The sequence below is a fragment of the Montipora capricornis genome, chromosome 7 (assembly GCF_036669925.1).
Source record: "Montipora capricornis isolate CH-2021 chromosome 7, ASM3666992v2, whole genome shotgun sequence".
In the NCBI taxonomy this organism is placed as follows: Eukaryota; Metazoa; Cnidaria; class Anthozoa; order Scleractinia; family Acroporidae; genus Montipora; species Montipora capricornis.
The window spans coordinates 15237611-15254236 of NC_090889.1; the positions used below are offsets into that span (position 1 = coordinate 15237611).

At 39.7% G+C, this 16626-nt stretch overlaps 1 protein-coding gene across 1 annotated transcript in view; it reads left to right on the forward strand.

The window, feature by feature from the left end:
- The window catches only part of LOC138058284 (coadhesin-like), a 32008-nt gene that overhangs the window by 11427 nt on the left and 3955 nt on the right, over positions 1-16626 (forward strand). Inside the window, exons 8-20 of the mRNA XM_068904200.1 lie at positions 205-762; positions 1450-1977; positions 2490-3050; positions 3963-4127; positions 5213-5374; positions 6132-6265; positions 6725-6866; positions 8234-8290; positions 10915-11005; positions 11606-11766; positions 13467-13743; positions 13997-14513; positions 15274-16626. The exon at positions 15274-16626 is cut by the window's right edge and continues 1244 nt beyond it. Coding sequence (XP_068760301.1) covers positions 205-762; positions 1450-1977; positions 2490-3050; positions 3963-4127; positions 5213-5374; positions 6132-6265; positions 6725-6866; positions 8234-8290; positions 10915-11005; positions 11606-11766; positions 13467-13743; positions 13997-14513 — 3353 coding nt within the window. The 3' untranslated portion in view covers positions 15274-16626. The remainder of the gene's footprint in view (positions 1-204; positions 763-1449; positions 1978-2489; positions 3051-3962; positions 4128-5212; positions 5375-6131; positions 6266-6724; positions 6867-8233; positions 8291-10914; positions 11006-11605; positions 11767-13466; positions 13744-13996; positions 14514-15273) is intronic.

A 16626-nucleotide genomic window follows, 5' to 3' on the forward strand; every position in this document is an offset into this window, starting at 1 on the left:
GAGGGTGGGGATGGAAAATTGATTTGATTCTGTTGAATAAGCCTCCGCCTAGCTTGCACAAATGGTGAATGATTTAGGGAAAATCCCGCATGACAGGAATGCCCAAACTGCAACATGCGAAATAACTAACTAAGCATGTCAAACTGAGCATAAATCCATTTATTTCCTCTGGGCAATAAATTTCTTTTTGTACAATTTTTCTAGGTGGTCAGCTAAATATTCCTGACATAGATCTAGTAGTTGCGATCAGTGTCACTTCCAACGACTCAAACCAAACATACAACTTGGTTAAAAATACTCTCAAGGAATTCATAGACAAATATGGCGTCGACAAGGTACACTACAGTATTATCTTGTATGGTGATCTCGTCATTCGAGTGGTAAACTTCAACCGTACCTTTCCACCAAGCGCGGATGAGCTAAAAGCGTCTCTTGATGCGCAAGCGCCGTTGGACGGTGGCTCAGGACTGGTAGACGCGCTCCAGGAAACCTCTCGAATATTTAATGAAACGATGGGTCGCCTAAATGCTATTAAGGCTTTAGTTGTTATAACCGACGGAAATTTTACAAATAACGAAGACACTCTCTCCACGGCTGTGAGGCCTTTAGAAGATGAAGGTGTTTTAGTAATTTCGGTTGCCATAGGAGCTGTGACAACCGGCGAACTGTTGGTCATCTCACCCAACCCCTTAGATGTCATTTTAGCGAACAACGAATCAAATCCCTTGGCACTGGCAGATAACATTATGGATAGGATTTTGCGTAAGTACACTTTATCATATTAAGAACTAAATGTTATACATAGCGGTGCATTTGTAACTTCAGTACAGGGGCACGTTCCCTATAGCTACTCTCCTCGAACAGTGCGTGGTTCCCTTAAAATTCTACACAGTATTGCAGGGCCGATCCTACGTTTCCTTGCACGACGGCGAGGGGGACGGCCCAGTATTGAAAGGATTTTCATTCGACAACATGTCTCGAAAATGCGTCGAAATGCGTCCGGGTTTAGTTCCAGAACTAAATGACGTCTAGTATCTTTCCTTCAGCGTGAAAAAACGCAAAAAAGAAAGTGAAAGTACTGGAGTAACTACTGCTTTTTTTTCCAGTAGAGCCGTTATTTAATAAGTGAAATTCATGGCGTAAAAATGCATGGGTATGATCGTATTTCCTCTTGTAAATGCACCAAGTTAACGTCTAAAGTTGACTTTTTCTTACGTGTAATTTCCTCTCGCCGGTAATTTCCAGTTGATATTGAGCGAGTAAATAATAAATACACCGTTTACCCCAAGCATTCACCTAAAAGTAAAGAAAACGAACTATACTTTGTCCATGGTTTCAATTAATATACAGTTTGATCGAGAGCACACACATTCAAACCCAGCGCCTCAAACAATGGCCACGCCAACTTCCACTTATATTTCTTACGCTTGTTAACATTTTCATTTTCAGGTGTCATTCCAGAAATTGACGTAGGTTTTGCTATCACCGGCACGTCCATCGCCTCAAAATTCATCTTCAATCTCAAGCTTCAAACAATCGAAGCCATCAACCAACGCTACAGGGGGTACAACGTCAGGTTCAGCGTCATTGTCTACGGAAGCGTAGCCGAGACAAGATTAAGTCTTGATAACGCTCAAATAGATCACTCACAGCTCATAGCTGATGTGAGTAAACTGGATCCAGTTTCTTTAGACCTTCGAACCGCCTTGGTCAAGGCCGAGCACCTTTTCAGATCTTTGGGAAGACCGGGAGCTAAGAAAGTCTTTGTTGTGATGACTGACACTGGAAATGACAATGAAGTCTTAACTGCAGGTGATATACTACGGCGGCGTGGTATCATTTTATTGTCTATAAATCACTCTGCAAATGTCATGAACTCTGTGACGATAAGTCACATCGACTACTTGGGTACACCGACTGCTATCACAGACAGACCAGCTGTTATTGCGGAGACCATCATATACAAAGCTTTACAAGGTAAATATATACATGCATATGATATCGGGTTTTTACTACCTACCTTAAAACGTAATTAAACAGGTAGAAAACATCCGATTTTATTTGATAATCATGGTTGAGTGGGGTGGGCTGGGCAAGTGTCTGAGTTGACTATATATAACCAAAAAGGAAAGAAAGAAAATATGTTAGCACAGTTTGGCTGTATTGAGTGTTGGCCTCTCAGTGCTGCTGTCTTTTTGGACTTTTCAACCTCAGAGGTCTGTTCGTTCCACTTATCATACCTATGTCACACGTGACATCATTGAAATCCAGGAAGAACTGAAAATAGAACGTTCACTTGAAGTAGATATCACACATTGAAGAGACATCTATTTTTTGGCATTAATCAATTCCGAAATACTCAATTAATCCACAAACGTTTGTTTTCTTACAACGTATTTCTGATCAACCCCTAGGACAACAAAATGGGATACGTCAAACCATTCATCTAAGCTTCGTTTTGTTTTAATTTTATTGTTTATCTGTTTCAGTGAATATTCCATTGCTTGACCTTACCTTTGCTATAAGCGCCACCTCGGCTCAAGCTGACAGCACAATCTATTTGATTAGGAAAACAATAAACAGCATCGTTCTTCAATATGGCGTCAGTAGAATCCACTATAGCGTTATTTTCTTCGGCTCTGTTGCCACAACGTTCTTCGACTTTTCGGATGCACCACCCAACCAAGATGACCTTATCCGCCAAGTTAGTTTTCTTCCCAAAAGCGACGGATCCCCAGACCTGGTCGAGGGTCTGAAAGAGGCCAAGCGGGTATATGATCTGCAAGAGGTTCGACCGAACGCAAGGCGGTTCCTGGTGGTAATCATGGATAACGCATCTGTGAGCAATGAAAACGCATTAAAGGTAGCCGTGACCGAATTGGTGAATAACAGTATTTTCATCATCGGTGTTGGCATTGGGTCAGGAATAAATCGCACAGATCTGGATCTTATAACTCGGGAAGTGCAGCACACTATTATCGTTGGAATTAACAAGTCACCTGGTGACCTCGCTGAAGAAATATTAAATATAATTGATCTTGGAATGAGAAGTAAGTTGCTTGCACTAGAACATTAAGTATCGTGGATGGAAGTCAAATAATTAATGACGATATAAGAATTTGACGGTTTCCGTTTAAGAATAACGAAGACGAAAAAATGAAGAACTCCGAAAAAAATGGAAGGAATAATGAATACTTGAGATCTAATTACTATTCTGCTTCCACCCCTGATTAAGTTTAACTGCCAAGGTGACCGCATAGTATATTTCCGACGCCAAGTGAACGGGGGGTGATTTATTGGGATCAGGAAGTGATACAATGGTGTGTGATGAATCAAGGCGAAAACGTTGATGTGGGTAAAATGGAAAGTTACATCAATCAAAAAATGTTTAAATACTATTAAAGAAACACAGCTAACTAGTGACGACTATACTTCCCTTCCAACGACTTGAAAATTGTACACGGAGACTACTAACTGCTTTGTAAACAATCTAAAAGTACTAAAGAAATATGTACTGCTTGGAAGCCATCTAACTTTGACTCACGTCACCGGCTGTAGGAGGAAAAAGTCAAAACTCAAGTCTATACTCGGGAAAAGAATGCATGCAAATGCATGCAAAAACGAGGCTAGACATAGGCTAAATGACGGTACATAGGACTGCACTGAAAGTATATCGTAAGAAAACAAGACAGACTCACTGAAATTTAAACGATACGTGGCACTTGCATAACGCTGAATACATTCTAATTAACGTGTAAAGCTCTCACAGCATTTACAAAAATGCAAATAAATGAGCAGCTACTTTAGTATTTTATGCCTTCATCTATAATTTTCGTTAATTAATACTATTTGACTGAATCAAGGACTGTAATATCACACCGTTTTTCGTTTCAACTGCATGCATGTTTGTATATCGGTGATTTGCCGATGGTATAACAACTTTTATTTCATTTGAATTATAGCGGCAGGTTTCTCCAATTGGGGATGGTGGAGCGCGTGCTCAAAGACTTGTCTTTCACTTGGGATTGCGGGCATTCAAACTCGAACACGATTTTGTATCAATCCTGCGCTAGGATGCGAGGGAGTAACGGTAGAGACCAGAGAATGCAATGCTGAGAAATGCCAAGGTGAGAAAGCTTTTGTTTTTATCGAAATATAAAATGTGGGCCCCCGAAAATGTGGTTTGATGGTTCAGCCTGGAGTTATAGCCTGGGGAAGCAAGAAGAGGACGGAGAAAAAAAATGAACAGCGGTAGGAGCTGATCAAGGGGTGTCTCTATTTCCACTAATTCCTTGAGTCTACCCTTTTTCGAGTACGTTAATTTTAGGAACAGATTTTCCCGTGAAACGTATCATATTTCCCTTGACGCTGAGACAACTTTGTTATGAACGGTGGGCGTGCTGAATCTCCCAAGGGAGGAATTCTATAAATAAATCTACTCGGGAAAGGGTTGACTGCCAAGCCAAGTATGGGAGATAGAGGCTCCACTTAATGAGCTCCTGACAGCAACAAAAACAATGACATTACAACCACCACTTCTTTTACTTCTACTGCTGATGATGACCAGAACGATGACGCGATGACAACGATGTTGACGATGGTGATGATGGTGAAGAAACGAAACGCAGGAAAAAAACAATGGCTTTACTACTACTACTACCACCACCACCACCACCACCACTACTACTACTACTACTACTGCTACTACTACTACTACTACTACTACTACTACTACTACTACTACTACTACTACTACTACTACTACTACTACTACTACTACTACTGCTACTACTGATGATGATGGCCATGATGATGGTGGTGATTATGACGATAATGTTGATTATTACGGTGACAACGATGTTGACGATCAAGGTGATAATGATAATGACGAACGAATGAACAGAAGCAAAAACCATGACACTACTGCCACGACTACTACTGCTGCTACTGATTGATGATGGCGATGATGATGGTGGGAATCATGAAAACGATAATAATAATGACAACGATGACGATAATTATGATTCTGACGATGGTGGTAATAATGATGATACAACGACGATGATACCTCTCCGCCTATGATTGATTTTGCGGAGACTGATCAACACCAAGATCTTACAGAACTGGTGACAATAAATATCAACGGAACGGATCATCATCGAACAGCTTTGTCATGACTGACCAACCTGTCTTTTTTCAAACATTTTTATAGGATGTCCCGAGATAGTTCCAAATGAGGACAGCAGCTATCAAGCCTCATCTGCCACGGATTTTGCTCCACTAGCTCGTCTTAATTCGTCATATCCTGGTCTTTCTGAAGTAGCATGGTGTCCTGACCCAGATGATAGCGACAGTTATGTGCAAATTAATTTAGGTGAGAGCTGTAAGCATTTAACTTCATTTAGAACAATGAGCTTGGCCTCCTCTTCTACTCAAGATTTCACTGCTTTTCGCATTGCTTCAGCAGTCCACATAAAGACGCGATAACGAGACGACGACCCACAACGGCTGCTTTTTAAAAATCAAGATTAGCTTAATTCTCCTTTCCTGAAAGAGTATTGAAATGTTTTCAAATTAATTGCTAACCATTATCACAGTTTTATATTTGTCACTTATTTTTTCTTCAAGTGAATTCAGTGTTGTTATAAATCACAACACATACAAACTTTAAGAAATATACAACAAAACAGAATTTAATAACACCTAATTAAGGCTTAAGACTATTCAAATTAAGTGGAAAATTTTCTCCATTCAAGTTGTCTAAGAGAAGTGGAGATTCCAGGTAACATATTGCAGGAAAGATGCAATTCAGTGCATATTGGTCCATGATTAAAGAAGCACACAGATAGTTAAGATGCGAATCCTGGATTTCGCCAAATTTTGATATGTTATTTGTGATTCGTTTTGCGCGTGCGTAACGTCTGCATAATTATTTTTTCATGTATATTGTTAATGAGTAATCACGTGATTTTTCTCGGGAAATTTGAAATAAGTATGCACTCGCCGTACGGGCTCGTGCAATTTTGCTGGAGTTTGCCAAAATTCACTCCTTTACAAATTGCACTAGAAGTCATATGACTACCCACACAAAGGCAACTATCTCACCTTTTGTTATTTATTTTTTCGTAAAGGAGTATTGGTTCTGACAACCCGCGTAGCCACCAAAGGCCACCAGAAACTGAATGCCTTTGTAACGAGCTTTTTCGTATCGCTCAGCTCAAACGGCTCGACCTTCTCATTTTACGAAGAAGATGGAGCAAGAAAGGTGTGTTACCCTATATTCACGGTACTGATAGTTTATTGTAAAATGAGTTTGTAAGCAAGTTAGTTTACTTTCCAACGAGTCATTCATCATCATTCATTTAGTCAGTCAGTCAATCATTAACGGGCCGTTTTCAAGATATTACCCATCACCACCAGAGTCAAGTTGGACCCGCTTTTGTGCAATTTTTCTATCGTATGGAAGAAATGTATGTCTGAAGTGTGGGTTATAGACGAGAGATAGGAGAGATCTTCACACTTGACTGAGCAATTTAGGCAATCGTCTCTTATAGACAACTGAAACATTTAGGTTGCTTCAACGGGATTCGAACCCATGCCCTCTACGCTGCCGGTGCGATGCTCTACCAACTGAGCTATGAAGCCACTCAGTTGGGAGCCTGTCAATTTTTTTCTTTCGTACTTCGCAAACAGTCTGTCTTGTTGTTTGTTTATTTGTCCTTAGGAATTTACAGGCAACACAAATCCAACAAGCGTTGTTTTCAACAACCTCAACTCCAGCGGCCCTGTTCAATATGTTCGTTTTCATCCGATTTCCTTCGAAAAGCTTCCCTGTATGCAAGTGTCGGTATTTGGATGTGCAGCAGGTAAGAAGTACTTCAATCGGCTGAACAAAGCCTCTCACGCTAGTAGCAATAATGCGATAGTACGTAATAATCCCTTTATTCCCTTAATCCCTTTATTGAGTTCAATTGTGGGGAGACTGCAAATCAAATGACATCAAATCAACTTCAGGCAGAGAAAATCAAATGAAGTTATAGAAATTTGGATGACCAATTCCTCCGAATAACGTTCCTCGAAAATAAACATAGTAGAACTATATAACAAGTGAGTTTTCATTCAAATTTCCTTGGTTTTGTTTTATTGTCTCTGTTATTGTTGTTATTTTTGATCATTGCACAACACCCACAATGTCAGTGATGGTATCAAAGTTTTTATTGACAATAGACCCGCACAGCGTGCAAAGTTACTTAGCTGTAGTTTGCAGTGGGAACTGGCATAATATTTGTCAAAGTTTAGCTTTACTGTGTAGCCAAAACTACAAAACAAAACAGTCCCCCAAGATTTCGTTGCTGATCTGAACCTTTTGTTTTATTTTCGCAGAGTAGGGTATCGAAATGTGTACCTTGTGTTGTTGTTGTTTTCATATATGAGACTCGTCACTCCTTAAAATGAAAAATTCCGTACCATGTTTGTGATGGCAAAAAACATATTGAACTAACTCACAGGTTGTTTCTTGAGGAAAGTGCCTACGATTGTTATTGCGCATACGTTCTGCGCATCTCGAGATACTCGGGTTTCCTACGGGTGGTGCTTACTATGCGGAGAAAGCAGAACTTAGCAAATGCTATTGGTATCCAAAAAGACAATTCAGAGAAACCACGCACTTTTCTGAGATAATTAACTTTTAATTTGGAAAACAACGCCATACATTGCTTTGCATTTTAAAGCTTTTTTACAAATATCGCTAATTAATTATCTTTAAAAATGCGTGATTAACCTCCAGTTTTCTTTTTGGATTTCAATAACACTTATTAAGATCTGCTTTTCCCCAGATTCATAAACCGCGCAAAAATACCTTTGAATTAGTAGGCACCGGCTTTAAATAAACTCACAATCGCAATGGCTTGTGTACGGAATTAAAAACGGTTCACTTTCACCTTACAACTCTCTACAAGTCTTAGAGAGGAAGAAAACTCATTCCAAGTTCGTTTCTTAACAACATAGCATCGAATACTCACATCCTGTCTTCGATTAGCTTTCATTTTTTGTGTTGTTTTTATGGCTCCTTTTGAAACGATAGGAGCTCTCATATGTAAGGTGAACTGCGATTAAACGGCACAGCTTTCAGAAACGACCTGCCTTTCTTGTTTTTTTTTTTAAACATTGATCGATTTATTGATAAATAAATAATTTAATTAATTAATTAATTAATATGTGTTTTTTTTTGCAGGAAGAGATCCAGGGGGTGATGAACCTTTCACTCAAACCAATGGAGGAACAGGATTATGTAAGTATGCGGTTAATTCAAATCTTTTCAGATATTTAGGTGGTCAATTAACAAATTGATGTCAGTTTTTCATGCGCTTGTAATGTTATTGATCATGAATTTCGTCATTACATTGTCAAAGTAGCTGTGGATCCACGAGGCGATAGCCGAGTGGATTCGCAGTCTTTTTTGACAATGTTATGACGAAATTCATTGTCAATAACAGGACAGACGCATGAAAAACTGACATCAATTTGTTTTTTACAATAACAAAAAGGCAGGCGAGAAGAACGCGAGACAAAAAAGCGAGAAACATCAATCTGACGAAAGCAATATCGCGTCATCGTCGCATAAATTATAAATTCATGTGTCTGTCCGCTTATTGACAATATAAATTAGCAAATGTGCGCGCGATATTTTTGCAGTCATTTTAAAATTGGTATTCGCAAGCTAAACAATAGGGTCCTCACAATAGGACGACGACTACAGCTACAAAAACGCCACAAAGCAATTGGCTAAATGAACAAAAGCAAAGGATCTTCACGCCCTGTACGTACGTTTCGCATTTTGATACATTTCTTTGCCGTCCTCGTCCTGACAACGACAAGAATTGACTAAATTTGAGGTTGTGCAGAGGACGTGAGAACCTGAATAAATATTTTAACATTTTCTTCCCAAGCAACCACACCGTTTATGCCAATTTTATTGCCGCCGTAATGTTGATAAACACTTTCCACTCCGAACAGCGTGGAGTTATCACGAAATTGTTACAATAACGGGAAATAATATTTTTAGACAACGTTGTTGTTGGCGTCGTCGTCGTCCTGACGTAACGTCCCTAATAAGAAACTAGTACCGCATTTCTTTGGGAAATTTTGAATCAGGATTTTGAAATCATAAAGAAGGATTTTCCATTTTTTAACAAAAAATCCAACGAGAAATTTGCACCAATGAAAGAGAGAAGTGATCTTCGTACTCTAGTGGACAATTTGAGCAATTGTCTCTTATAGACTTACAAGGTACTGTATCTCTTATACGTGGCTCCAACGGGAATCAGACCTACGACCTCTGTGATGCCGATGCAATGCTCTACCAACTGGGTCGCGTCGAGTCCTTCACGCAAGGAAATGAGCCCAACCAATTGACCTGCTCCCAACTGAGTGGCGTCATTGTTCAGTTGGTAGATCGTTGCACCAGCATTGCAGAGATTCAGGTGGCTCCTTTCAGGTGTCAATAAGAGATAATTGCTTAAGTTGTCCACAAGTGTGAGGATTACTTCTCTCTTTCGTCTGTAACCCGCACTTCAAATATACATTCAATAAATTTCCACACTAACAACAGATGCCTTTATACCGCTAAAACACCAGAATTCTGGCCGGATCATAATAATAATTTTTAATTTTTATTTATTGATTTGATTTTATTAACTTTGCCAGTCAAGCTGGAAGAGCGCCACAACAGCTTGCGCCAATTACTGTGGCCCCTTTTCTTACCCTCCCAACCATAATACACAACAGAAGACAGACCACAACACCAGGAACTACGTGCCCTACTCTTAGCGACAAGCGTGTGGCTTCTTTTACGTCCCACAGGATTATTAACATTGAAGGGTTGTGAGACGGGGCTTCCGGCCTATCGTCCTTATCCGAGAAGACTTGAAAAGCCTAACCATTTGCAGATGTAGTTACAAAGGCAGCACTTTCTCCTCAGTTATTTAAAGACCCTGAGTGTTGGTCCGGCCGGATTTGAACTCGCGACCTCCTGCGTGACAGCCCGGTGCTCAACCAACTGGGCCACCGGTCACTTTATTTAAGTCTCTAGGTTATTAAGCCGACCATAAGTGCTAACTAATTGGGGAGACCAGCCCTTAGGTTCTGAAAATGAGTGACATGAGAAGGAAAAAAAACTCTTTTCTTGTAATCTTCTCTTCAAATGGTCAGACTATAAACCGTAAGCCCCGTCTCACAACCCATCAGTGTCAGTTCATTCACTTTGTGGAACTTAAAATAATCCAAAAAATATTCGCAAAGAATAAGGCACGGAGTTTCCGGTGTTGGGATTGAGACTATTGTCCCGGCACTATCGGCCAAGCGGTGGTGTCTCAAAAGGGCTTTTGGTATATGAGGCCATCTTAGCACGGAAACAGTCATAAGTTAAAGGGGGCTTGCCGAGTTCCACTCTAATGTATCTATCAGATACTCTGATGTATCTCTGATGACTTCCATTGACAACTAGAATGGCTCTCGAACTTAGATATTTTTAAGAAACGCTTAAAGACGTTTTTGTTTAAAAAAGCATATGACAATTAGTTACACCCGGATTTTTTATTTATTATGTGGGTTTTTTATTTAATCGATTATTAATTTAATTTTTATATTACATTCTTCTTAATTGCATTTCGTTTTACATTGTAAAGCGCTTTTGAATATATAATATAAAATTCGCTGCATAAATTGATAATAATAATTATTATTACTATTATTAATCAATATCGCAGCTATTAAAACAGCGCTTTAGCTTTTCTCAAGAAACCATGGACACTGAGTCCCTATACAACAGAAACCCATCGAAAGTAACCGTAAACACAAATGATGGAGCATTAATTTTGATCGTCTAACTTGGGTTACTATTTTTTTTTTTTGCAGTAATAGCTTTGTGGGTATTGGCTGGAGTTCTATCGCTTCTCCTTCTTTTAGCCTGCTCTTATTACTGCTGCTGGCATGTTTGCTGTGCGAGGTAAGCACTTGGACACGAATTTTAAGACTTTGCCAGTTTTCACATGTTGGCTTTTTCAAAATGGATCGCCATCACCATCATGATCAGTTGTTTGGTTCCTCTCTTCTTCTTCTTCTTCTTCTTCTTCTTCTTCCTCCTCCTCCTCCTTCATCGTCATTCTCCTCCTCCTCATCATCATCATCGTCATCATCGTCATAATTATTATTATCATCATCATCCTCCTTCTCCTCCTCATCCTAATCATCATCCTCCCTCTCCTCCTCATCCTAATCATCATTCTCCTACTCCTCCTCATCATCATCATTAACATCTTCATCTTCATCATCACCATCATTCTCCTCCTCATCATCATTATTATCATCAGCCTCCTTCTCCTCCTCATCCTCCTCCTCCTCATCATCCTCATAATCATCATCGTCATTATCATCCTCATCTTCTTCATCCTAATCACCACCACCATCATCCTCCTCCTCATCCTCCTCCTCCCCTTTATCATCATCATCATTATCATCAACACCATCATTATCATTATCCTAATTGCAATTTACATCGTCAATTATCAACAGGATATAAGTCATGATTAACCTTACTCGTTTTCAGGGGAAAGAAGAAGAAGGGTCTTACATATCTCATCGATGATGACGTAGACAACAGGTGGATATTCATGCCCTCTGCTACAGGATCTCCGCATAACCGTGTTCGACAGAGTGAAATTCAAGAAGTTACAGTTGAAATGGCAGAAGAAAGTGGCAAACCGTCAGGTAAGACCATCGTTAATATGTTAGCTCACTGACGGCCAATTTTAGTGATCACTTGTGCTGAAGCCCCCTTTTTCCGTGTAACAAAGAATTAAGTGCCGTATCAATATGAACATTCAGTGCAACACTTGGTCTCTATAGCAGCGAGGTTTTGGTTTCTTAACAACTTAAGTTACACATTAAAAAGTAATGTTCAAATCTTAGAACCTCTTTTCACGCATTATTGATTTCAGAATTTATCTCTCTGATTGAAAGGTATAAATAGCTTTAGGATACACGTAATGTAAAGATAAGCAACCGTCCCCTATATCAACTTAATTTTTAAAAACGTAAGTCGTACATGCACCAAAGCTGGTCCGACAGGTAGGCCAGCTCAGTTGGTAGAAGGAAGGTTTTGTGACAGCTCAAGAGTTCGAATCACGGCTGGAGCGCAGACAACGGCCTAAATCAGTTCTGACATCAGGCCATGTCGCAGTTTCATAGTAGCTGTGACATTCAAAGGAAAGTGCTGTTCACCATTGTAATAATGCTTTTAATAACTCAAAGGTAATAACCAGAGGGGAAATGAATAGTATCCCAGACGTCTTTTCGGCATCTCGTTCCAAAGGTAATAGCAATGTGGCGCGCTCAGTTGATGAAATACACGATCTTGTTCGTGATTTCTTGTAGGTTTTGTCGATTATAATGGTGAGTGATTTGAGTCTGTCAATACTTCATCACTTTATATTTAGTTTCTAATATTTATTCATCAAGACTCACGGAAGACTACTCATATTTTGATAATTCAAAATGTGGTTGTTTCATAATGTGATCACTCGCCCGAAGAGAGGTCATGAATAAAGTTGTTTGTACAGTTCTGGATTAGATTTTTTTTCCAAATATGGACAGCACTCATTCGGATCGATGGTGAAACGATATTTTGGTGGAGAAGTACCCAGGAGTATCCACATTTTCTCATACTTTCGGAGTTCAAGATTTTATCAAAATACACCAGTTTAATGAGCCCGCAAGTGGCACTTATGATTTGATCATTGCCTTCGAAAGCGATCGCACAAACGCAGATTTCAGTTTGAACTCACTGTTGAACGAAGGAATGATAATTAATTTGAACCAGTAAAGCAGAAGTACACATCCACAGATCAACTCTCAACAACATCGGGTATTACCCAAGATTGCGCATCGCCGCCGTTCGCTCAAGCACTCGATGTAGCTCACATGAGCTTCCCTACATTTCAATGTTGCACACGTAAAATCATTCAACTTGACACCAAATTTTTCTTCGGACACGCAATGAAGGCGTAACATGTAACTATGCTTGAGTGCCGAAGCCTTGACACCAAGGTCTGTTTGTAAACACAACATGGCACTGTCTTCAGCACTGCTCACCTCTGCGTTGTGGCTGGAAGATACTGATTACGTCACGATTTCAGTTGACAGTATAATAGAAATCGCTCTGCATTATGGGGTACTATTCATTCCTCCTCTGGGTAATAACAGTAAGAAGTGAATGGCATCGCCTGCTAACATGTGCTCTTTCGCTGCCCGCTCTTGGAGCTCTCTGGGTTATCTAAGCATAACATCATTACATCCCTCTCCGGCTCAAGTGTCCATAAGCAAATTTAGGCAAAGCGTGATGTTGGAACGTTTCAAGAGAACTACTGATCAGTCGCGTTTGCTCGTGCCTTTCCTCCCTTGTCTACTAGGAATAATTCACTTCGGCATCGAGGCCAATGAAACTAAAGAAGAACAAGTGACACCAGAAGCGATACACTCTGAAGTCCCCGTTTACTCTGAAGACGTCCTTGCTGTCAACAGCAACGCCAGCACCCTATCAATGAGTTCAAATAACACTGAGAACATGACAAGTGGCGCAAACCTAAAGAGAGTCCCGAGTAGCTCCCGTTCCACTATTTCTAGGAAGTCTTCTAATAGCAGTGAATCGAGCAGGAAATCTGGATATGCAAATAGCGGTTTTAAGAGGTTAGTTCTCGAATGTACATTTAGCTTCGGTATTAATGGAATGGATTAAAACTTAATCCCTGAAGTTGAAGGTTTTTTTGTTATCGCACTCTTTGCGTTGGATGTAAGTCCCTCTCACGAAGGGTCGTGCGTGCCTTTGCTTCCTGTGGTATTCTCGACTAATATTCAGCGTCAAAAGCATATCTTCAATAGTAGTGTCTGTTTAATCCTATATTAAACTTTGAAGTACTGACGTTTTTATTCTTTTAAACAGATCTTTTGAATGGCTAGCTGAAAGGGGAAAATCATCCATCCGTACCCGTGGTAAGAACATGGCAAGATTCCAGAACCCGGACGAACTTGAAACCGTCGATTACGATATGTTTGAGAACTCTCGCGGAACTGCCGAAGCGGGGGAGATGGATATCGATGTATACGAAACGATGGATCACTCCTCACGGGGAAATGCAACTGGAACTATAGAAGGAGAAACAAAAGGAGACCGGGCTTTTGTAAACCAAATAAGATCCGAGACACTCCCAGGGGTGGAGGAACAAGAAATTATTTTCTCGGTAGATGGCGGAGACCGTAACATGTATATCCTGGAGGAGTGGAAGAAAGCCATGGGAGGAGAGGGGAGCTCCTATCAGTCAAACGCAAAAGACGAACCACTGTACTATGAGGTTGGAGCTCAACTCAGTTCCGATAATGACCCTACGTACTCCGAGGTTGGATCTCAAATCAAAGCAGAAGATGAGTCAGAATACTCTGTGGTGGGATCACAACTCTAGGTAAGGAGTAGTTATCTTAAACGTCACGATGACTAAATTAAAACGAATTTTTCTACCCGTAGGTCAGATGTCCAGGGATAAATCCAGTCAAAATTGTTTGCATTTTAATGACGAAATTCAAGCACATTGAGGCTGATGTTGTCAGGAAATCTAAGAAGTCATTCACTGATACACTCCTGTTTTTATAAGAACTTCTAATTTTGTGGCTGAGGCTGAAAATTGTTTTTTTTTTTAAATCGAGCATGATGCCGTTATTAACATGGTCTTAAAACACTGCGCCTCAGCAGTAAGGAGGTCGAGATGGCAACTGAGCCTCAGTCCACCTACCACCGCACCCGTCAACACATCACTGAGACCAGTGTGTTGAAGGTATACTTACACTAAAACATGGAAGGGAGGAAGGGAAAAGCAAGCGAGTAAGCAACAAGGTGATTCAAGATAAAGCACATGGCAATGCCCCTGCAAACCTCGGTGGAGTCCGACCCCCCAAATATCTCAGGAGAAACCACTTCATTGGCTTGGTTTTAACTTTGCCTAAATGATACTTGGCCTCATATAATGTTGTGTGGTCAACTACAAACTGAATCGTTCTTCATTGTATCATGTTCATTTGATCATTTTGCAAGTTTATTTTGAATGAATATTTCGAAGACATGAAAGAGTGATTTTTGCGAAATGGAAGATTAATGAATCTTTGATTACTGAACGAAGCGGCTAGCAAGCTAACAGAAAATTGCTTTTGCTTTTTTTTTGTTCTTAGATGTCAATGTACACATGTTGGATTCAAAGAGGCGGTGGAGAAGTTATTCATGCATAGAAAATTCGTGAACAGACCCAAGTATTTCAGCAAGTTCTGCACAAAGTGGAGACGACACAAATCAAGACATGTTTAAAAACGCCTGCCATTGAGCTGTAAATAGTAAAAATCAGTTGAACCCGGTTTTCCATGCATTACGAAAGGAAGCTGACAACGCCTGTAGACTAAATCTGTCGACATCATCATCTCTAGCTACCATATCGTTTAGAGACTGTTTAATGCCCAGCTGTTGGAAAGCCTGATTTACTTAATCTTAGTGATTAAAGACTGATGACTCATGATTTCGATTTGGCTTCTTGTAATATATCAAACAATGTAATTTCTGTCATAAAGTTCATCATTAGTTAAAGACTAATAATTATTGGTGAATTAACAACTATCAAGCTAATTCATGATAGGTTGATACTTAGACGAATATCTAATTCCTTTGTTGAGCTTTTTACATTTAAAGGTCAAAATGTTTTTTTTTTACCAAGTAAAGTCTACTGCGCACAAACAGTTTGTGTTTGAAATAAGTTAAGCCAGTTCGTTAAGTAAGCACGACTTTAAGCAGCTAGAAACTATTTTGGAAAAATGTAAATCCAAAATCAGCTGACAGTCATTTTCCATTCATCATTCGCTTCCCAGCGAAAGCAACATTTAGGATACTATGGGACATCATACTGTACATTTGTATCTCTTTTAACAACCTTTCCACATCGATAGACATTCAATTAAACTTGTGTATTCAGTGCTTGTTGATGGGAAAACTTTTTTACGCATTCTAGCAAGTACTGGCCCTAAGTAAGAAACAGTTTATTTGAATACATGTAGGGTACACTACATAGGTAGTCTCCCTTGTAGTCCAACAGTATGACAGACCCAGACCACATCACCAGGAACTCGGTACCCTGCACATTTCGGAATATTGTGTGTGTGGCCTTTAACACCCCACTTTTAACAATCATTATACCATGCGGCCAGTGATCGTCAATATCTTAAACTTAAGAAATCCATATAAACTAACAAAACTGAAATGATTGACAATATTATAACATCGATCATAAACTTACTTCTATGGCGAGTTTCCTTAACTTTCCTTGATCGGGATAACCATGAAACAGTTAGCAGGGTTACAGGTAAGCGGTAAATCACATGCAACTTGTCCAATTCAGATATCGGGAAAAACTCAACTGCTTAATTAAAGTTGAGGTTTATCTACTATTTGAGTTTCCTTTTATGCGTGTACTAGGCTACCGCAAATTCCTTAACTATGAATTCCTTGCATAGTCAAAAAACACTACGTCAACAGTTTAT